This window comes from Hypanus sabinus, chromosome 27, assembly GCF_030144855.1.
Source record: "Hypanus sabinus isolate sHypSab1 chromosome 27, sHypSab1.hap1, whole genome shotgun sequence".
Taxonomy (NCBI): domain Eukaryota; kingdom Metazoa; phylum Chordata; class Chondrichthyes; order Myliobatiformes; family Dasyatidae; genus Hypanus; species Hypanus sabinus.
The window spans coordinates 22,323,663-22,345,964 of NC_082732.1; the positions used below are offsets into that span (position 1 = coordinate 22,323,663).

Sequence of the window (22,302 nt, forward strand, 5' to 3'; positions counted from 1 at the left end):
CAAACTCCTTACGGGCAGCGGTGGGAATTGAACCTGTACTGTAAAGCGTTGTGCTGACCGCTATGCTGTGTGTGTGTGTGTGTGTGTGTTTGCCTCCCGAGGTTCAGAGGTGTAGGGTGCGCCGGGCACTCGCGGTGTTGCCCCGGTCCGCGTGCGCGCGCACCCACCTGGCGTTCTGCTCGGCCTTCTCCTGGTCGCACTTGGCCTGCAGCCGCATCATCTCGCGCACCTTGTCGCGGAGCTGCTCCTCCAGCTGCTCCAGCTGGGCTGAACGCTTCTCCAGCGCGGCGGCCGTGCTGCTCTCCGACTGCCGGAGGTGGCCGCTCAGGTTCAGGCACGAGGCGTGGATCGTGCGCGATGTTCTGGCCAGGTCGTTCCGCAGCTCGGACAGGTCCCTGGTGAGGGTTACAGAGGGCGTGAGCTCAGTCCCTTCCCCGCCCACACGGTAAACCGCGGGAAAAGCCATTCACCCCAACGTGCTCCGCGATTCCCTTTAAATTAAATGCCGTTAAACATTCCCACCCTCGCCGAACTCTCGGCCTTTTGAACAACAATCAAGGTGTTTTTGAGATACCCCAACACGTTAAGTTAAATGCTTCTTACCCACACATACACACTCCACTGCCCACCATCCTCTCATCTATTTGGACAATGATCGGGCGTTTGTTAAATACACGGCTAACAACCCCCCTCCACACTCCCCTACATGGATCAGTCACCCAACGAGCAACGTGCTCACAGGTGAGCACCATCAGCCGAAGTTACTGTTGTATTTAACTAAGGAAGGAGTCACACTAAAGCCCCACCATCTCCTCCTCTCCTATCCCACAGGCAACTAAAGGCAACCGGGAAGGAGAGCCCGCGCTAGCCAGCGCAGGAGTTTCTGTGAAACACATCGGGAAGAGATGGGCCCATCAGCAGTAAATCCGCGGCTAGGCTGCCCTTCGGCCTACGTGCTCTATAAACTGTGTCTCACCGTTCACTGGCTGATTTTATCCCACAGAAGTGACGTCTGAAACTCACGACTTGTCTCCAGAGTGTCAGCAGGCGAGTGTGTTCATTACTGAAGTACATATTGAAGGACTGCGGACAATGAAAAACACAGAATAAATAAACACCGAGTCCTGATTTAATAATCCAGCTTAACACCAAAATAAAAACACAAGTGCACGACACAGCTGGGGGAGTACACCAAAGACCAAGGATGTACAGGGTGCGTCGGTGAATGGTACATTGGGGGGTGTACCAGGGGGTGGTGCTCTGTGGGAAGTGAGCTGGATTCAGTCAGGCATACACGATATGTCAGAGAATTTCAGTCAGGCAGTGTTAAAAATGGAAAATGTGGTTAGCTAGTATTTACATAGCAACTTTTATGGTAGAACTTTCTACAACATTTTGCAGTTGCCGTCTTTGACTGTTCTAGCATGGGAAAGGTGAGAGCTAATTTGCATAAAACAAATGTGACAGTGATTCAGATAAACACCAGTGCTGGTTGAGACAAATGAGGTCTTCACTGCTTTCGAAATATTGCCACGATGCTTTTCACATTAGATGCACTCTGTTATGCAGCTTCATCCAAAATGCAGCACGGTGACAGTGCAGCAGAAAGCAGAGAACTTCAGATTTTAGATGTTCATATGGAGTTTCCCGTGTTAAACACTGCTCCCAGTGAGTCTTTCTGTAACCCACTGTAACACTGCACCTTCCCTGCAACCCAGTGAGGTTCCCTCGGTAACACCCTGCCCCAGTGTGTGCCCTCAATAAACCACCCTTCTGGGCAAATTTAGCCTACCGTAACACCGCGGTTCCTCTGAACCTCACCCAGCAACCTCTGCCGCTCTCTGCCCCCAGTACATCGTTTTGCAACCCAGTCTCCAGAGTCTTCTATCCAATCAGTCTCCCTTGTAAATATTTCTCGCAGTAAATCCGCTCTGTAATAACTTCACTGGGATTGATGTTCCGGTGAACCTCTTCTCTCTCCGAGTTCTAGTGAGGGTCCTCAACTCTAGCGAGCGGTTCTGCGATTTGCTCCGTGTCCTACCAACCCAAGTGAGGGTCCTCTGCAGCACCTCCTCCATAATCCAGTGCGTTTCCAGTTCCCAGTGTCTCCCCGGTAACCGATTCTTCCTCAGCTGATATTATAACCCACTGACTATCAGCAGATACGCTAGCAAATTTCTACAGATGGTATTGTGATAGGTTGCATCACTGTCTGGTACAGAGGCTTCAGTGCATTTGATCGGAAAAAGTTGCAGAGGGTCATAGACTCAGCTAATTCCTTCATGGGCATTTGCTTTCCCACCTTTGAGGATGTTTAAAAGTCACTGCCTCAGGAAGACGGCATCCTTGATTAAGGGCTCCCACCATAAGACATAGGAGCAGAATTAGGCCATTTGGCCCATCGAGTCTGCTTTGTCATTTAATCATGACTAATCCTTTTTCATCCCTGGCCTTCTCTCCGTAACCTTTGATGTCGTGGCCAATCAAGATCCTATCAATCTCTGCCTTAAATACACCCAACGACTTGGCCTCCACAGCTGCATGTGGTAACAAATTCCACAAATTCATCACCCTCTGGCCAAAGAAATTTCTTTGCATCTCTATTTAATCTCTGTTAGACTTGGTCTAACCAAGCAGAGTCCACTGCCAAGAAGGCCCACCAGTGACTTTACTTCCTGAGAAAGCTGAAGAAATTTGGCCTGTCCCCTAAAACCCTCACTAATTTTTATAGGTGCACCATAGAAAGCATTCTTCTAGGGTGCATCACAATCTGGTATGGAAGTTGTCCTGTCCAAGACCGGAAGAAGCTGCAGAAGATCGTGAACATAGCCCAGCACATCACACAAACCGATCTTCCATCCTTGGACTCACTTTACACCACACGCTGTTGGAGCAGTGCTGACAGGATAATCAAGAACAAGACCCACCCAGCCAACACAATTTTTGTCCCTCTTCCCTCCGGGTGAAGGTTCAGGAGCTTGAAGATACGTACGGCCAGATTTGGGAACAGCTTCTTTCCAACTATGATAAGACCGCTAAACGGATCCTGACCTGGATCTGGGCCGTACCTTCCAAATATCCAGACCTGACTTGCACTACCTTACTTTCCCTTTTCTATTTTCTAATTATGATTTATAATTTAAATTTTTATTATACTTACTTCGATTTGTACTTCAGGGAGCGTGAAGTGCAGAATCAAATATCACTGTGATGATTGTACGCTCTAGTACCAATTGTTTGGTAACAATAAAGTATTTGTATTTGTAAAGTATTTGTATTAAATGAACACCCCACTATCCTGAGGCTGTACCCTCTTGTCCTAGACTCCCCCACACGGGAAACATCCTTTCCACATCCACTCTGTCTAGGCCTTTCAATATTCGAAAGGTTTCAATGAGATCCCCCTCATCCTTCTAAATTCCAGAGAGTACAGACCGGGAGCTGTCAAACATTCCCATTCATTCCCATCCCGGACATTCCCTCTTCTCCTTACCACCTCCAGGGAGGAAGCACGGGAGACTGAGGACCCACACTCTGTGTTTTACGAACAGTTTCTTCCCTGCTGCCATCAGATTTCTGAATGATGCATGAACCTATGAACACAACCTATTCCTCATTTACATTTTCTTTTGGTAATTTATAGCAATTTTATGGCTTACTGTAAAACAACAAATTTTGCAAAATATGTCACTGGTAATGAAGTTGATTGGGACTCTGGTCTCCGTAAGCCCATGCAGTTCCCCTATTGTACTCGTCTCTCCTCGAGTCTGCCCGAGTGATGTTGAGGTAGTTGCACTGTGGTTGACAGCATGAATATCACAGAACCGAGGTCCACAGTACCTCCTCCTCGTGCCTCCACTCCACCTCCTTCTGCTCGAGCTCCTCCCGAGCCTTTGTCCAGTCAGAGGTCAGCTTGCGAATGTCCTCACTCAGGGCCAGGTTGGCAGAGTTGGCCTGGTCCAACTGCTCTCGGAGCATGGAGTTCACGTGGGCGAGGCTGGCCCCTCTGAAACCGGAGGCAACAAACACATTACCGCAGGTCAGCAGCGCCCTGCCAATTCCTTGTCCGAGCTGCGTGCACAAGGAACGGGCCAGCGGGATCTGGGACAGAATTGGTCGAGGCTGAGCCCAGATGCATCATCTTTACTGAACTTCCCAGCATCTGGCAATACACACAGAGGGAATACCTGGAATTTTGGGAATGTCTTCGGAGATCACTGGGACTGTGTTAGGGAATAGTTAGAGGAGTTTTTCAGAAAACTGATGAAATCTACAGCGGCTCTGGGATTGGGGATCGTTTCATAGGTGGCCCATGATGGTGCTGGGACACCTGAGGAGACAGGTGATGGAATTTGCAGCAACAAGTGATTCGCTGAAGGAACTCTGCAGGTCAAGCGCATCCAAGGAAGGAAAAAAAAATTGTCGATGTTTCGGGTCAAAACCCTCTATCCGATCCTGGTTCAGGGATATTTAAGGGGTCTCCTGTTGTTGGTTACTGGTTGCAGGGGCCTGTTCGTACGTGGAAGAACTTTATTGTGGGAAGCAAATGGGGTGAGTTAGAGTCACGGAGATATACTGCACAGAAACAGGCCCTTCAGCCCAACACGTCGATGCTAGCCATCAGTATCTGTTTGGTACCTAAACAACATCCTGTTCCACACCAGGGGAAGACCTTCCTTTTAGTAGCCCCTCACCTCCCACTGGTGAGGTCCAGATTTGGGGAGAAGGAGGACTTCCCCTGGATGCTACTCACACCAAAACCATAAATGGGTTAACCCCTTGGCCACAGCAGGTTGCCAGCCATACTTGCCTCTGCTGCTCCTCTTCCAGCCGGATCAGGGCATTCTCCAGCTCGTTGCTTTGCTCCTCCTCAGACTGCGTCACCTGTATTTCAGTCACATCCAGGCGTCTCTGGGAAGGAAGCACCACAGCCCTCCATCATTACCAGCTTGCTGGGGTGAGATCCAGTCCTGTCACTGGATCGTGGCCATGCTCCATTGTCCTCTACCTCTTCAGCAAAGTTACTGACCAGACACACCTCACTCTGACTCGACCAGCACCCTGCCACTCCACACAGTTAAGCTCACCAAGTCCCACCATCCGACAAGTGCCGAGAGACCTGGAGATACCTCAGAAAGAACTCCAGTGTTAACCAGTAATTCTCTCATTCCATTGGTCAGTTGCGGCAGACACAAGATTAACTTTCAGTTCCCCAAAAGAGGGACACAGTATGTTTAGAGATCCAACATTCCAGTTCTTAGGCAGGTACACACTCTCCCCACTAGGATGTCTAACTTTTATAAAGTTAAAGTCTGTCCCTAGCCTTTTAGGCTCATCAGGCCGGTGCTTATGCCGGTTTCCATGGCATGAAGCGACTGAGAGTACGAGACTCCCCCCGGATAGGACGCCAGTCTATCGCAAGGTTAACCCCCAGCAGTTTGCCCATACCCATTTTCAGCTGGGTGGACTGGAGCAAAGTGTGGTTAAGTGTTTTGCTCAAGGACACAACATGCTGCCTTGGCTGGGGCTCGAACTCACGACCTTCAGATCACTAGTCCAAAGCCTTAACCACTTGGCCAGGCACCACACTCTAACTTTTATAGTACAAGTTTTTTTTTAATTTGAAAGAGAAATTATATACTATTCACTTTGGTAGAAGGAATAAAGGGATAGTCAATTTTCAAAATGGGGAGAAAATTCAAAGATCAGCGGTGCCACAGACAGCTCTGCAGGCCAAGTCATTGGCTATATTTAAAAGCAGAGGTTGACAGATTGTTGATTAGTAAGGGCGTTAAAGGGTATGGAGGGAAGGGAGGAGAATGGGATTGAGAGGGATGATAAACCATTCGTGGTTGAACGATGGAACAGACTCATTAAGCCAAATAGTCTAATTCTCTTGCATATTTTCTTCACCATATACTTCTGAGGTGGGGTGGCCTTCATTAACCATGGAATTGAGTTTAGGAACCAAGAGGTAATGTTGCAGCTATATAGGACCCCTGGTCAGACCCCACTTGGAGTACTGTGCTCAGTTCTGGTTGCCTCACTACAGGAAGGATGTGGAAGCCATAGAATGGGTGCAGAGAAGATTTACAAGGATGTTGCCTGGATTGGGGAGCATGTCTTATGAGAATAGGTTGAGTGAACTCGGCCTTTTCTCCTTGGAGCGAAGGAGGATGAGAGGTGACCTGATAGAGGTGTATAAGATGATGAGAGGCATTGATCATGTGGATAGTCAGAGGCTTTTTCCCAGGGCTGAAATGACTAACATGAGAAAGCACAATTTTAAGGTGCTTGGAAGTAGGTACAGAGGAGATAGCAGGGGTAATTTTTTTTTTATGCATAGAGTGGTGAGGGCGTGGAATGGGCTGCTGGCGATGGTGGTGTAGGTGGATACAATAGAGTCTTTTAAGAGACTCCTGGACAGGTACATGGTGCTTAGAAGAATAGTGGGCTATGGGTAACCCTAGGTAATTTCTAAAGTAAGTACATGTTCGGCACAGCATTGTGGGCTGAAGGGCCTGTTTTGTGCTGTAGGTTTTCTATGTTTCTATATCATCATGATCTCAGCTTTTCCCAATGGGTTTCACAGCCAATTAAGTGTTGTTGTTTTTAAAGTGGAGGGATTCTTGTATTATGGAAAACACAACAGTCATTTTGAAGGGTGGCATGGTACTGTAGTGGTTAGCACAACGCCTTACGGTACCAGCAAACCTATGTTCAAATTCTCCACCCTGCCTGTAAAGGGTTTTTATGTTTTCCGGTAAATGTGTGGGTTTCCACTGGGTGCTCCAGTTTCCTTCCACATTCCAAAGACTAATTTTCCACTGCAAATTGTCCCGCCATTAGGCCAGATTTAAAAACTGGGGCATTGTCAGGTGGCATGGCTTGAAAGGCTGGAAGATAAGTCAATAAATTAAATAAATCCAGTAAGTTTCCAGAACCAGAAATTAGAGCATCTTTAACGCCTTGATTAAGAAACAAATCTTATCAATAAAACTGGGGGAAGTTTCTTTGTTCTTCAAATGAATTCCATTATGGTCATCGTAAGGTGGCAGTGGGACTTGGTATAACATTACCATTACATTTAGAAAAACAGCATACCTGATGCATAAAAAAACATTCCATCTTCATGAAGAAGCAACGAAAGTCAAATTTTTTTTTTATAAAACAGAAACAGGATAGACAGCGTACAGAGTAATGGAGATAATTTCAATGTCAATGGATCCCATCACCATGGTAACTGCCCAGCTGCTTGAAACAGGCCCATTTCATGTTGATAACGATTTGAAATTATTTGTGAAGACTGGAGCCCGTGCGTGTTATCAGGGAACGAGAATTAAGCAGCAAGGTGAAAAGGAACAGATGGCTCTCTGGTGACTCATGGCTGCACCTACCGACAGGCGATGCTGCTCCAGTTCCGTGGCCTTCTCAAGCAGCTGCTGCTCCACGTCGCCACATTTCTTCTTGTACTGAAGGACCTGCCAGTTAAAGCAACACTCAGAGTCACTACAGACCGGTACAGTCCTCAGCACCACCCCCCCCCCCGCCCCCGTCGCAACTCTTCGAGCATTGCTGCATTCCGTGATGCGCAGCGACGTCCCGGAGAGTACCGCAGCCAACCCCACCCCTCACGATGGAGACGACAGGTTTCAATCGGCAAATCTAAGCCCCTCCGTGTAGAAAAACTGTGTAGTCATGCCCGTCGCTCCTTCCTAAAGCTTCCAGAGACTTCTGCTTTCATAACGTGCAGGTCCACTTGTCGTGCGAAGAGCATCCTATCATTTTACCGCTGCCCTCCACCAGGAATTGTTCACTGTCTTGTTGCTCTTTCCAACTCTTAAGACTCATATGTTTCATCAAAATTATACTCATGTCAAATCATTGAAAACTGCATAAACCCTTTCCTGTGCCATCCTCTGCAGTTATCTTCAGGATTAGATAAACAAACAGTTAGATGGCTATATAATTAGATAAATTGATAGATTATAAATTGAGATAGGCAATAAATAGATTTTGATAAGTATATGGATAAGCAATCAGATCAGGTGGATGATTGGGGAATAATTAGATCAGTGAAATGAGCTGCCAGATGAAGTGGTAAATGCGGGCTCACTTTTAACATTTAAGAATGACTTGGACAGGTACATGGATGAGAGGGGTTTGGAGGGATATGGTCCAGGTGCAGGTCAGTGGGACTAGGCAGAAAAATGGTTCGGCACAGCCAAGAAGGGCCAAAAGGCCTGTTTCTGTGCTGTAATGTTCTATGGTTCTAGTAATTAGATAAATATAGTAATAATAAATTAGAAATACAGTTAGATATAGACAGATAAATAGATATGGGTAGGTAGATAGATAATCGATTGGATAGTGACTAGATATTAGATGAGAAATATTGATGAAGATAAGTAGATGATATAGACTGCAGATGGAAGTGGATGATGAGATAGACTCATAGATAGAACAATGTAATCACTTCCGGGCAGTCAGATATACAAATCCCCTCAGAGCACAGTTGGTTACCTTGGACTGAAGTTTCTGGACGAGTTGGGCCTGTCGCTGTTGGCCTTCCTGGTAGGCCTGGAGCTTGCGCTTGTAGGAAGCCTGCTCCTCCTCCAGCCGCCGACGCAGCTCGACGTTCTGCTGTGCCAGGCTTTTGCTCTCCAGGCACTCGCGCTCCCTGTCTCCGGTCTCCAGCCTCAGGGCCTGCTCCAGCTGTCGAGATGTGGATGAAGTCAAAGCAGATCGAGAGAATCCGGGCCAGCTCCAGCTCCCCGCGGACGGAACTAGAAACAACATTGCTTCTGGCTCTGTCCCCTTCCTTGCGTCTGAAACAACATGGGCCCTTCAGGCTGCCATTTTCTAGCTAATCTACTTGAAGGACTAGGTCTGGTGGGGATAGAGTCCACACACCCACAAAGACTCAATTCAGACATCTCTTGTCCCTCCAGCAGTCCCTTTATCAACTGACTCGTTGAGGGAACGATGAGAGGAAGTGATGAGAGGGAGCTAAATAACAAAGAGTTAACGACGTTTAGATATGTCTCCTGTAATGGAGAAAACGCCACATTCCACAAGAGGGGCTTTGGGCTTTGATGTTTCTATCATTCATTCGATGGGGTTATTTGTTTCATGGATGTCTGTGAACAGTACGAATTTCAGGATGTGTCCCGTATACATTCTCTGATATCAAAATCAACCTTTGAGATTTATTTTTTAAAAAAGGATAGAAAAGTTAGTGACCAGTTAGAAAAGAATGAATGTGGAGGAGCCAACTGTCACCCCACAGCTTGTAGAGTGTGGCGGCAGCTACTCTGGGAGAGGACGGCAGCACAGGGCTGCAACCTCTCCAGTTTCTGCCCGGGTGCTTTTGCCCCGTTGATGAGCTACCACAGGGCAGAAATTCTCTTTTATTGAGAGGCAGACCAGCTCACTGACTGCACCCGTTTCAAAGCAGCTCTGTTATCACAACTTGACAGTGAAGTGATTGCTCCTGCAGGCCCACATCCCTTCCAAGAAGTGGTAATGTTTAGAACGTGAGGCATGTTCTAACCTCCTAAATCCTGCTTACTTCAGGCATAATATTCTGCCTTTCCCCCTCTAGTCTTGTCAAAACCACAATTCCGTTATGAAAATAGAGAATTTTCATCATTTAGTCATGTGCGCCATTAATTCTGTTGTTTCTCTTTACCTTTTCCAAAGGTGGATGATTCCACTATCACAGTAATACAATATTATAGAACATCATGATACATACTATGTACAACTTCAAATTGTAATACAGTCATCATTGTCCAAAATGCACTCGAGTTCCTGAGGTGCCCACTGGTCCCAGATACCCCCTAGTGTAGACGTAGGTACGCGAGTTCCTTCTCCAGGGATACCCGGGTACGGATGTATCCTTCAGCTGGCAGAACCCTTGACTGCCCACCGCCCAGACCCACGAATGGCCGTCTCAGCCATGCCCAGGAGTAGGCTGGCCAGGCGGTACCCTGTGACCGACAACCGCCCCACCAGCACCAGGCCATCCATCTTGTCCAGAGTACTATGACAAATTTATGTTGATTTTCATCCTCTGGTTCCTCTGCCACCAATTATTCTGCTGAAGACACTTTCGGCCAGAGGGTTCAATGCCAATGAGGTGGCACACAGCTGTACCTGAACTAACTGGCCATTCTCCACAGATAAGTCCACATAATGAGCATTGGCAAGATGTTTAACACCTTGTTTGAGCATCGAACTCCTTACCCCTTCCATTCCTCCTCATAACTAGGGATTGAACCCTAGAACCCCCCGACACGCCACACTACGAGGGCACCTTCACCAGGTTCTTTACAATGGCTTACCACCAGTGGTAATTACTAATGGGCAAGAAATGCCAGCCTTACCAGTGGCACCTACATCTGTAAATGCTTGGGTACGCAAAAGGAGTTGGCATTGTCCTTGGTACTTTTTGCCTCTGATTCTACCTCACCCCCATCAACATTGGAACTCCCAGTATCACTTCGTCACCTCAGGACAAACCAAATTCTCACCGGCATAATCACAGGTTCCAGTGTTTGGATAATTCCACCAGCCACTCCCTTTCTCGCTCTGACTGCCACTTCCTTAACATCTCCGTCGTCACCAGCTTCCCATAACATTTTCTAATAGCCAGAATTCAAAGACTTTGTGGACCATTCTATCCACAGTCTTGCCCGTCCTATGTCCACAACCTTCTCCAAGCCCACAAGCTGGTGTTTGACTTCCATCAGGCCACCTCTGGTTTCTTTTTTCTTCTTCCACTCTGACTGAAGATTTGTCTCTGCTATTCAAGTCCTTAGACCTCTTGCTCCTCTTTCAAGCCTCTAGAAATCCCATCACGTGAATTGTCCCTTCAGTCACTTCCTCCATCTCCTCCTACAGTCTATTCCAGCCTCGGAGTTCAGGTGTTGTACTTTATAAGAAAGACTTCTAATCTTATCTTTCTCAGGCCTTCTTTACCCTGCATCCACACCAAGATCCTCCAGCACTGGCCTATTGTTAGTGCACAGGACTGAACAATTCAGTCTCCCCTCAGTAAGAAGGAGATATTGAGGCAATTGTGACCTGCTATCAACCAAAAAGATGACACTGTTAACTCCCAAACAAGACAGAGAGTACAGGTAAATAACTGTGCACTTGTCAGAAATTAAGATATATGAATCAATATAATTCAATAAGATGGTTATAGTGACCAGGCTCACAGCACCGGCAACTTTCTCTCCAGTCACTCCCACCAGAATGCGGAAATGTGGAGTCAAGCTCCCGCAGCTGCCAATCTAACAACAGTACTTCTTCAGGAAGGACCACACAGTGGTTTATGAAGGCATCTCATCACTTCTTTTTCAGCATCTCCTTCTCAGGAGAAGGGAGGGGGATTAAAGGAATTGCCAAAATAAGTCAACTTGTGGGCGATGTCCCCGTCCCATGAAAGAATTTTGAAGAAGCATCATCTGAACTGGAATAAAAACATTGTACACAAAAATCACCAGATTTGAACCGTCAGCAAATTTTACAGTAAATTCAAGAGCAGACGGGTAAGGGTAGGGTGGTTACAACATAGACTGCTTTGGTTCAGAAATGCCCAGTGCCCGTTGGACTTTCCATTTGGATCCAGTCCCAAAGAACGAGGCAGTAATGATTCTATATGAAATGGTTCCTACAGCCATAAGTCACACAGATATCACAAGTCAAGTGAAGATGGCCACAAAGAGCCTCCGAAAAACTGAAAAGCATCTGGGAAGGCTGAGGAATTATCTTGAAACATCCTCTGAAAGAGAGTCCATGATTTCCATCAGAGTGAATCGGAACACAGATTGTATAAGTCAAGCATCAAAGTGGAATTAAAATGGGATGCTAATTGATGACATATTAGAGGAATATGTTCTCTTCTCACTGCACCTATCGGGAATAAAGTACAGGAGCCTTAGGACGCACACTACACGTTCAAGAACACTTATTACCACTCAATCATCAGGCTCCTGTGGATCTCTTCACTCACCCCAACACTGAACTACAACCTATGGACTCACATTCAAGGCCTCTACAACTCAAGTTCTCAATATTTATTTACTTAATTATTATTATCTTGTTTTTCTTTTAGTATTTGCACAATTTTTTTTTGTCTTTTGCACGTTGGCTGCTTCACAAACATGAGGAAATCTACAGGAGCTTGAAATCCGAGCAACACACACAAAATGCTGGAGGAACTCAGCAGGCCAGGCAGCATCAATGGAAAAGAGTAAACAGTTGACGTTTCAGGCAGAGACCCTTCATCAGGACTCACTAGTTGTTTGGTCTGTCTTTGTGTGTAGTTTTTCATTGTGTTTCATTGTATCTACTGTGAATGCCCACAAGAAAACGAATCTGAGGGTTCTCTATGGTAACATACACTGTATGTACTTTGCTTTGAATATCACAATATTAAACAACAAGTCAAAAAATGGAATTGGGCAGTGTAGGCAGCTACCATGACTGTTAAAGTGAGTTTTGGGTTTAGCACATTTACATTTGGCAAATGACTTTTGCTACCAGTCCTCACATCTGAAAATATAGTGTGGATTTAATTTGGAGTGCAGCTCTGAACAATCGGTTCCTAAAAGCCGTGAATCCCAGACTAGACAGGGCTGATTAAAATTCATTTGGATGCCTGCGGTGTGGGTGCGAATCGGGAGGTGTGAAGTTTCTGTGTTGTAGTTTCAAAGAAAGCATTGCAGATACATTGTAAATATGGAATTGTCCTTTGATATTTGGCGCATAAAATACCGAGCCCCACGTTGGGCCAGACAGACCTTTCGACCAAAAGCATCTTGATATGATGCCTGCTGTACCTTGTTGTGTCAAATAAAGAAGTTGCTTCGTATCTACCAGTACCTTCATTCATGCAACAATGACCACATTTGCTGTAACATTCTGTAACTCCTGTTGGGGATTTATTCACGAAGCCAGGAAAACAATCCAGTACCATGGACAGCATTACACTGTGCAGTATCTCTTGTGGGAACACATTGCACCCATTCAAAATGTGTCAGCCTCACTGCCCCAGGGAGTGAATGAATCTGCTCAGTACTCCCAGCTCTGTTGCTGCATGAGTGTGGCGGGGTAAGAAGGCAGCTGGAAATGTCCCCTTCCCACAGACTCCTCCAGTCCTGCAGCAACTGGCAAACCTTTCCACATCTCTGCCACTGATCTCCCAATTACTCATTCATATCCATGGGTTTGTCCATCAGTCAGGCATTCATAGCCTGGGCAGGATATTTAGTGTGAGTAATAGATAAGTTTCTGCAGGAGATGAGCTCAGATAAGGGTGGAGTTGAATAATGTTACAGGCACAAGAACAAGTCTTAGAGTTGGCAGAGTGTCTGATCCAGACAATCGTCACAGAGAGAGAATAAGAGTTGGTGGCTAAAGCACAGACGTTGAAAATAATAGCATCAGTTTACCCCTCATATTACTTACTTACTTTATTGTCACCAAACAATTGATACTAGAGCGTACTATCATCACAGCGATACTTGATTCTGCGCTTCGCACTCCCTGAAGTACAAATCCAAGTAAATATAATAAAAAATTTAAATTATAAATCGTAATTAGAAAATAGAAAAGGGAAAGTAAGGTAGTGCAAGTCAGGTCCAGATATTTGGAAGGTACGGCCCAGTTCCGGGTCAGGATCTGTTCAGCAGTCTTACCACAGTTGGAAAGAAGCTGTTCCCAAATCTGGCCGTACGAATCTTCAAGCTCCTGAACCTTCACCCGGAGGGAAGAGGGACAAAAAGTGTGTTGGCTGGGTGGGTCGTGTCCTTGATTATCCTGTCAGCACTGCTCCGACAGCGTGTGGTGTAAAGTGAGTCCAAGGATGGAAGATTGGTTTGTGTGATGTGCTGGGCTATGTTCACGATCTTCTGCAGCTTCTTCCGGTCTTGGACAGGACAACTTCCATACCAGGTTGTGATGCACCCTAGGAGAATGCTTTCTACGGTGCACCTATAAAAATTAGTGAGGGTTTTAGGGGACATGTCAAATTTCTTCAGCTTTCTCAGGAAGTAAAGGTGCTGGTTATACTGAATGTTAATCAAAAGATGTTTAGAAAGAAGAACAGGTCTAGAGGTGGTGGTGAGGTACAGCAGCCCGCTCATGGTAACTGGTGTTGTGTTTCTGGATGATGTCATAACACAAGAGAGACCACACGCGGATAAGTCAAGTAAACAAGGGGTAACAGATGGGACATTCAAGGATAAACAGGGGATGAATAAAATGTAAATTAGCCTTTGAAAACTGAAATGATTGACAGGGATTGATCACTGCCTAAAATAAAACACTTTCAAGCCAGGCTTCAGAGGGAAAGAGTATTTAATGAGAAAAAAAGAGAAATGTAAAATAATTAAGAGTTAGCTTGTACTCCATTACGTGCTGACTATGTTACATACTTGAACAGTTGCAGTCTTTCTCTCTGGGCAGGGAAGGCTAAAACTAGAGGAGACAGATTTAAAGTGAGAGGGAAAAGATTTAAAGAGGACTTTTCCCACACAGAGGGTGTTGGGTGGACGGCTGCCTCGGGAAGCTGAGGAGGTGGGTACAGTAATGACGTGTGAATAGGTCCGTGGATAGAAAAAGCTTAAAGGGATGTGGGTGGAACATGTGTAGATGGGGCTATCTTGGGTTGGCATGGATGGATTAGGCTGATGGGCTCATTTCTGTACTACACAACTCTATGACTACCCCTATTACAGTCATATCATTCTATTACACCTTCATTATCAATAGATACTCCCGAATTTCAGATGTGCTCCCGCACTAAGCACGCTTATTCCATTTTTTAAGGATTTCCACCCCATTATAGGAAGAGTCAGCAGCCACACCAGTCTTTATGCCTGCTCACTACCCTGCTACAATGACTCATGCCCTAAATATAAACAAACCTCTGCTGTTCCTGACGGACTCCTGCCGACAAAAATAATTCCCCTTTATCTTTGCAACCATAAACTGAGGTTTCCATGGCAACGTCCGGGATGGCATTCTCCATTTCAGTCCCAAAGAAGGCAATTACCTGCCCACTTAAGTCTCCTTTTCACACGTAGCCATGGGACCGATGAATGCTCGGTCTCGGGATGCGGCAGCAGATGTCTGCGGTGGTTTGCGGGATCCAGGCATATTGTGTTGTTACGGCATGGTTCTCCCGTGTTGAAAACACTCGTCTCCATGGTGACAGCTTGGGAAGTCAGCCACGCGTTGCTGCCCCTGATCCTGGCTGTAAGTAACTTAACGCTCTCAACTCCCCAGCTGCAGTCTGCTACCCCAAAGCCTTGCATCTTCCCTACTGGACAATAACATGCAGTTGCAGGTCCCTATCACTTGTCCATGCAGGCGATGCTCATGTTGGGCGTCATCCAAACGGCCACTCCTCATCACCTGGGACTTAGTTTTCCAGGCTATTCCATCCATTTTCCATAATCAAGGCTCCAACTTTTAAATTCCCAGGACTTAGCATATCAGGTGAGCTAGCACATAGATGCGGTCTCGGAAAAAGCACACCAGGTTAGGGAGATCTGTCATGCTTGAAAGCATCCTGACTGGTTGTAGATTGGTTTGATATTCCGATTTCTAAGGCACTTCCTTCCCATCATTAAAAGTACATTTGTGATGTGCTTCCTCAAGAAGGCAACGTTTATCATCCAAAGTCCCTATCAGCAGAGCCCTGCTGTCTTCTCAACACTACCGCTGGACAGAAGGTGCAGAAGCCTGAAGTCCCACACCGCCAAGTTCTGCAGCAGCCAGTTCCCTTCAACCAGTTGGTTCATAAACCAACTTACACAACCACTAATTCAAAGTCCTCTGACCCCTCTAACCAGTATGCACTACAATGGGCTTTGGTTTTTCTAACTGTTTTATTTCTGGTATAATTTGGAAAATTTTATGTTTAATTCACGATTTTCTCATGAACGCTGTGTCTCTAATGCCTGTGATGTTGCTGGAAGTTAAGTTTTTCATTGCACCCGTGCAGGCTTACACAAGCGACAATAAACTCATGTCGTTGTCTGTTCCTCAGTCACAAATTTACTTGTGCCCAAGGGGACTGGCCTAGCTGCTCCCTGCCTCCAGACATCTGAGTCCGGGCAATGAAATGCGATTCCAAGTCCGGCGTCCAGAGAATCTCCGCTCCAGTAAGCACCGCTTTTAACTCCGCTGCCGGTGGATTAAGTGTAACTTTGTCTAAGAGTTTGGTGGCCAGAGAAGTTGACCAGCTGTACACAGATATTGATCCAATGGCAACTTCATGTATTTCTGATTCCCATCACTTGCATGCTTATGTACCCAGTCATAATACATACTTCAGGTGCTGAAGTTCAAGGTACTTTGAACTTTGAACTTCGCATAGGGGCACACTCTGACAAATCCTCATCATATCCAGGGCAGCGATCGGGGAATAAAATGTACCCAACCTTCCGTGGGTCGGTCCAGGAGAGAGAAGCCAATGAGCAAAACATCAGCCTTTCGCCTGCTTTGGGTGCCACGATGGGGAGAGGGTTATTTGTTTGGCCACAGGAGGCACCGCTAACCCATCAGCCTTGGGAGATAGGGTTGTTCAAAGACTCTTGGAAAATATCACCGGAGGAGGCTTGAAAAAGCCACAAAGAATGAGTGTTTGAGTAATGACAGGGCCCCACGAACTGTATCCTGACCATGCAATGAGCTGGGGCGGCTGTTCTTCCATCGGTACTGAGCGTTTGTCATGGTGCAATGGGAAGGGCATTGGAAGGTCCCAATTCCAGCAACCAGTCGCCATAAGTGACCGATGGATCACCAAACCGGCACTAGAAAACCCCGTATCTAACTCATAGACATAAACGTTAGGAGCAGGACTGCACTTGATCGGATATGGCTGACATGTTAAACTCAGCATTCCAGTTTACCTGCAGTAACCTTTGCTTATCAACGAGCTGACTACTTCTGCCTTAAAAATATCCAAAATATCTTGTTTCCGTCACCCGTACTATTGCCGCAGGACGGCAGCACGTAGAGCCCCAGCGGCTACTCTGGCTCTGGCTCGTCCTAAAATTCTTAGATAGTGTTACAAAGTTTCTGGGCGGGAACTTCAGTCGTCCAAAGCCCTGTGGATACGGCGCCACCAAACTCTTAGACAAAGTTACACTTAATCCACCAGCAGTGGAGTTAAAAGCGGAGCTTACTGGAGCGGAGATTCTCTGGACACCGGATTCGGCGGCAGGGGCCTCGCCTCATCAGCTCGGCCGAGGAAGCGGCGGGCACAGGCGGTGCGAGAGCAAGGGGAAACATGGCGACACCAGTCAGGCTGAGAACCAGCCTGATTAGACCGCCGACAGCATCACTTTCCCTGGCCAACGTCCGCCAGATAATAAAATGGGCTTACTGAGACCCAGAGTGAATGCACAGAAAGAGATTAGAAACTGCTGCATTCTGGTTTTCACTGAAACATGGTTAAACAGCATGCCTGACTGGATGCTTCAACTCGACTGTTCAGAGGAAGTGGAATCAGTGTTTATGTTCACAAAAGTTGGTACACAGACTCATCTGTATAATTAGCACTCACTGTTCTAGGGTAAATGAACATCTTATAATTACACGCCAGTACTGTTGTGATTATCACCGATGTCTACGTCCTCCCGAGCACAAACACCAAGGACGCACTGGAAGAGCTTTACAGTATCATCAGCTCTTTGCAAAACAAACAGCCAGACGATCTCTTCATGATTGCAGGAGACTTCAGTCACATTAACCTGCAGGGCATTTTACCCAGATTCTGCAAACACATCACCGTGGCCTCTGGGAAAAGAAGCGGGCTGGACCATGTTTATACACACAGACAAGGTAGTTACGAGGCCATCCCGTGCCCCCATCTTGACCTCTCTGACGCATCTCAATAGTAACCGCAGCATACCGACTGCAGCTGAAACCTGTCCAGAGGACGGTCACTGCGTGACCTAACGAGGCGGTCTCTGTGCTTCAGGACTGTTTTGTGTCTGGACTAACTGGCTCAAGGAGCCTGGCACAAACAGAGGAGCAAAGACCTCGAGGAACGTGCCTCATCCGTCACCAGCTACATCACTGAGTGTGCGGATGACGTTGGCACATCAGGAATGGTCACCTCGCAGGCCAACAAGAAGCCCAGGCCAAATGCAGAGCTGTGCCCTCTACTAAAAGCCCAGGACGCTGCCTTCAAGTCCATTGACAGAACAGAGCAGCTGGAAGAAACCTTGTTTAAAGCACCAAGAGGGCAAAGACTGCCTACGCACAATAAAAATAAATCAGGAGCACCTGTCTGATAATAATCCCTGGTGTATGTTGGCTGGGAATCAAGGGTATTACTGACTACACGTGCAGAAGCACCATTGACTGTACCAGTCCTGACGCAGGGTCTCGGCCCGAAACGTCGACAGCACTTCTTTCTATAGATGCTGCCTGGCCTGCTGTGTTCCACCAGCATTTTGTGTGTGTTGTTTGAATTTCCAGCATCTGTAGATTTCCTCATGTTGACTGTACCAGTGACGCCTCCCTCACTGATGTTCTGAACAATTTTTATACGTGCTTCGAGGCATGCAACACGATGCCGGCCACAAAATATACCCCGTGCCCCCCACAGGTGAGCAGCCACTGTCTGAAACAGCAGCAGACGCGAGAAGGACTCTGTGGAGAGTCAACACCAGTCAGGCAGCTGGGCCAGACTGAGTTCTCAGGGAGTGAGCGCACCAGATCTCTGACCGGCTGCTGCCCCTACATGCTTCAAATCAGCCACCATCGTCCCTGTACCAAAGAACTCTTCACCTTCAGAGCTGAAGGGTGACTACCCGGTGACACTGACACGAGTCATTGTGGTAACGGCACAATCGAACACTCCATTCCTGTCACCCTGGATGCTCACCAATATGCTTACCAACGGGAACGCTCTACGATGGCATCCGTCATGCACCTGGCCCCGACACACTGAGAAAACAAGGACACATGTCAAACTGCTGCTTCTGGATTTCAGTTCCGCATCCAACACTATTCAGACCTTGGTGAACAAACTCCTACTCCTTCGTCTAAATACACCACTGTGCAACTGGTGTTGGACTTCCTAATGAACTTCAGATAGTCAGGATGCACAACCGCTCCTCCCTCCCCATCATCCTCCCCAGGGCTGTGTGCTGAGCCCCCTGCCTGCTATACACTCTGCTCACACGTGACTGCAAGGCCAAACACCCAGGTAATCCCATCATCGAGTTCGCTGATGACACAACAGTTCAACGGTTCAACGCCAACAACAATGAGACGGTCGACAGAGAGGAGGTGGAAGAGCTCGAGGCCTGGTGCCAGGCAAATAGCCTCTTCTTCAATGTCAACAAGACTAAGGAGGTGGTTATCGACTTGAAGCGAACCCACACTGCTCACATCTCCTTCACACCAGCGGCACAGCAGTGGAAACCGCGGGCAGTTTCAAAATCCTGGGAGAGCACATTTCACACAACCTGTCATGGTCCCAGAACACATCCGACACAGGCAGGAATGCTCACGAAAGCCTCGCCTTCTGCGGATGCTGAAGAGAGCTGGTCTCTGCATATCCACGCTCGTGTCATTATACAGGCGTAGAGAGCACGCTAACAAGGGGCATCACTGCACGGTACAGAAACTGCACTGCAGCAGACAGCAGAACTCTACAGCGGGTGGTCAAAACTGCCCAATGCATAATGGACACCAGCTCTCCTGCCAGCAAGAACATAAATATAGAAAAGGGCCAGTAACGTCATGAAGGATCCCACCCACCCTGCTCATGGACTGTGTGTCCCACTCCCATCAGGGAGGAGGTTTCATTGAAGCCTCGCCAGGACCACCAGACTCAAAAACAGTTACTCCCCCCAAGCAGTGAGGCTGATCTACACCTCCACCCACTAACCCACCCCTCCACCACTACTTTATCATTTCCAGTCAGACATTCCTCTGCCTAGCATCACTTCATGGACATACAATCAATCAAAGCATACAAGATATCTTATACATTCATATTTACTCTTTTATTTATTATTATTATTGTGTTCTTTACTTTTTGTGTGTTTTTTGTGCCGCGTCGGATCCAGAGGGACAATTATTTTGTTCTCTTTTACACTTGTGTACTGGAAATGATATTAAACAACAATCTTGAATCTAGAAGAAAGGAGTGTCAAAGATGCACAACTTTCTGCGAGAGAAAAACAAACCACTGCACATCTGTCTGACGTGGGCCGCCCCTTGCTTTCAGACAGTGACCCTCAGTTCGAGATTCTCTCACAAGACGAAACAACCTCTCCAAATCAAGACTCCTCGTTTACTTTAATCGAGTCTCCTCTCACCCTCATGAGATGCAGTGGATACAAGCCCGGCTCATCCGACCTTTCCTCTTTAGACCACCTGACCATTTCGGGAGTAGAGGCACGTCTTTTAACACTTTTTAAAACCATGCCTTCCGGCAAGGATCACGGAATGTCAATCGGAAGCAGGAATCCTGGCTGGTTAACACCAATTACCCCATCACCACCACCCCCTCCCCGACAACAGGCAGCCTGAGGGAACTGAGGCTCACCGTGTCAAATACACCCCAGCAGAGATCACCTCCCACAGCTCTGTGTAATTCAAACATCGAACCATCAGGGGCAATATTCACTCAAGGTGTCTGTGATGGGTAGCACTCTCCTCAAATTGAGGATCTGAGCACAAGATCCAGGCTGAAAGAGCAATGCAATACCGTAGAGGCGTAACATCACTGGAGGTATCTTTTAATGGTAAACCAAAATAAATGTAAAACACTGTGGCTACCAGAGCAGGTCAAAGGCTAGGAATCCTGCGGTGTGTAACTCACCTCCTGACTCCCCAAAGTCTGTCCACCATCTACAAGGCTCAGGTCAGGAGTGTAGTGGAATACTCACCACTCACCTGGATGTGTACAGCTCCATCAACACTCAAGACGCTTGACACAAGGCAGCCCACTTGATTGGTACCCCTTCCACAAGCACCCAATCCCCCCACCATTGACGAACAGTTGCCGCAGTGTGTACTATCTACAAGATGCACTGCAACAACACATCAACGTTCCTAAGGCAGCACCTTCCAGACCCACGACCACTGCCATTCTAGAGGGACGAGGTCAGCGATATCTGGGAACACCGCCACTTGGAAATCCCCCTCCAAGTCACTCACCATCCTGACTTGGAAATACATCGCCGTTCCTTCATTGTCGCTGGCTCAAAATCATGGAATTCCCTCCCTAACATCCCCGTGGGTGTACCTACACCTCAGGGACCGCAGTGGTTAAGAAGGCAGCTCATCACCACCTTCTCAAGGGCAACTAGGGATGGGCAGTAAATGCCGGCTTAGCTGGTGATGCACAAATGTAAATGAAAAAAATTGTAAAAGAAGCTTGGCACTATTTTAAAGAAACCTGGGGTGCTTCCACTTCATCATTGAGTGTCACTCGAAATAACTGAGGCAGGTTAGAAATTAATTGACAGATCAACAGCTCTAATGCACAGAGTAGTAACAGCATCAGTGTGCTCCCTACCAGTACTTTACTAAAATTGCATTTCAGACACAGAGCAGAAAACACAGATGCTGCTACCTAATGCACTATCTTTTCTAACTGGTAATAAATTTCTAGGTACTTGCCGGCTTCTTGTCACATTGTGACTTGTGAGATTGGCCAGCTGCTGTCTGCTTGGTTTCCTTCATTACAATGGCGACAGTATTTCTGATGCACTTAATTGCTTTGGGATCGCGAAAAGTGTAACCGAATTCTTGTTTTATTTATGCTCATTTAAAAATCTGCCAGCTAGACAAGTCCAGCTTAAATAAGGTTAATTTCAAATTCTAGTATCCCACGCTGTCTTTTTCAAGTAACACCGAAGCATCAAAGTCACCCTCTCCAGCTAAAAGTACTAAAGGCCTTGTTGTTATTTTGTTTCCCTTACCCAGAGGGTTCAGTTTGTTAAAATTACTTTAATTTAGAAATTTCCATATTAATAGAACTCTGTTGTTCATTGGAACATTGGTGGCCTCCTTGAGTGTTTGTGGCCATGGTAACCAAGGGGAGAATTGTTCTTGTTAACACAGTAGGCCAAATTAATTTTGTTAAGAGCCTTCTCTGAGCAAAAACCCTACGACTACTTTTAGAGGTTTCTAAAAAAAAACGCTTAGCTCCATTTTCTTCCTTCTCTGATCAAGACGGCAGTCATAGGGTTCCAGCCGTGAGGCCATTCCTTAGACTTAATTCTCAACCATGAGTGCAGATGGGATAATTAA

At 46.8% G+C, this 22,302-nt stretch overlaps 1 protein-coding gene across 6 annotated transcripts in view; it reads right to left on the bottom strand.

The window, feature by feature from the left end:
• The window catches only part of LOC132382063 (rootletin-like), a 130,666-nt gene that overhangs the window by 76,401 nt on the left and 31,963 nt on the right, over nucleotides 1-22,302 (bottom strand). For all 6 annotated transcript variants that reach the window (XR_009508191.1, XM_059951907.1, XM_059951906.1 and 3 more), the window contains exons 4-9: nucleotides 8,524-8,715; nucleotides 7,398-7,481; nucleotides 4,811-4,911; nucleotides 3,841-4,006; nucleotides 977-1,083; nucleotides 168-395 (exon numbers count right to left, since the gene is read on the bottom strand). Coding sequence is in view for 5 of the 6 variants with exons in the window: in XM_059951907.1 (XP_059807890.1) it covers nucleotides 168-395; nucleotides 977-1,083; nucleotides 3,841-4,006; nucleotides 4,811-4,911; nucleotides 7,398-7,481; nucleotides 8,524-8,715 (878 nt within the window). In the remaining variant the exon portion in view is untranslated. The remainder of the gene's footprint in view (nucleotides 1-167; nucleotides 396-976; nucleotides 1,084-3,840; nucleotides 4,007-4,810; nucleotides 4,912-7,397; nucleotides 7,482-8,523; nucleotides 8,716-22,302) is intronic.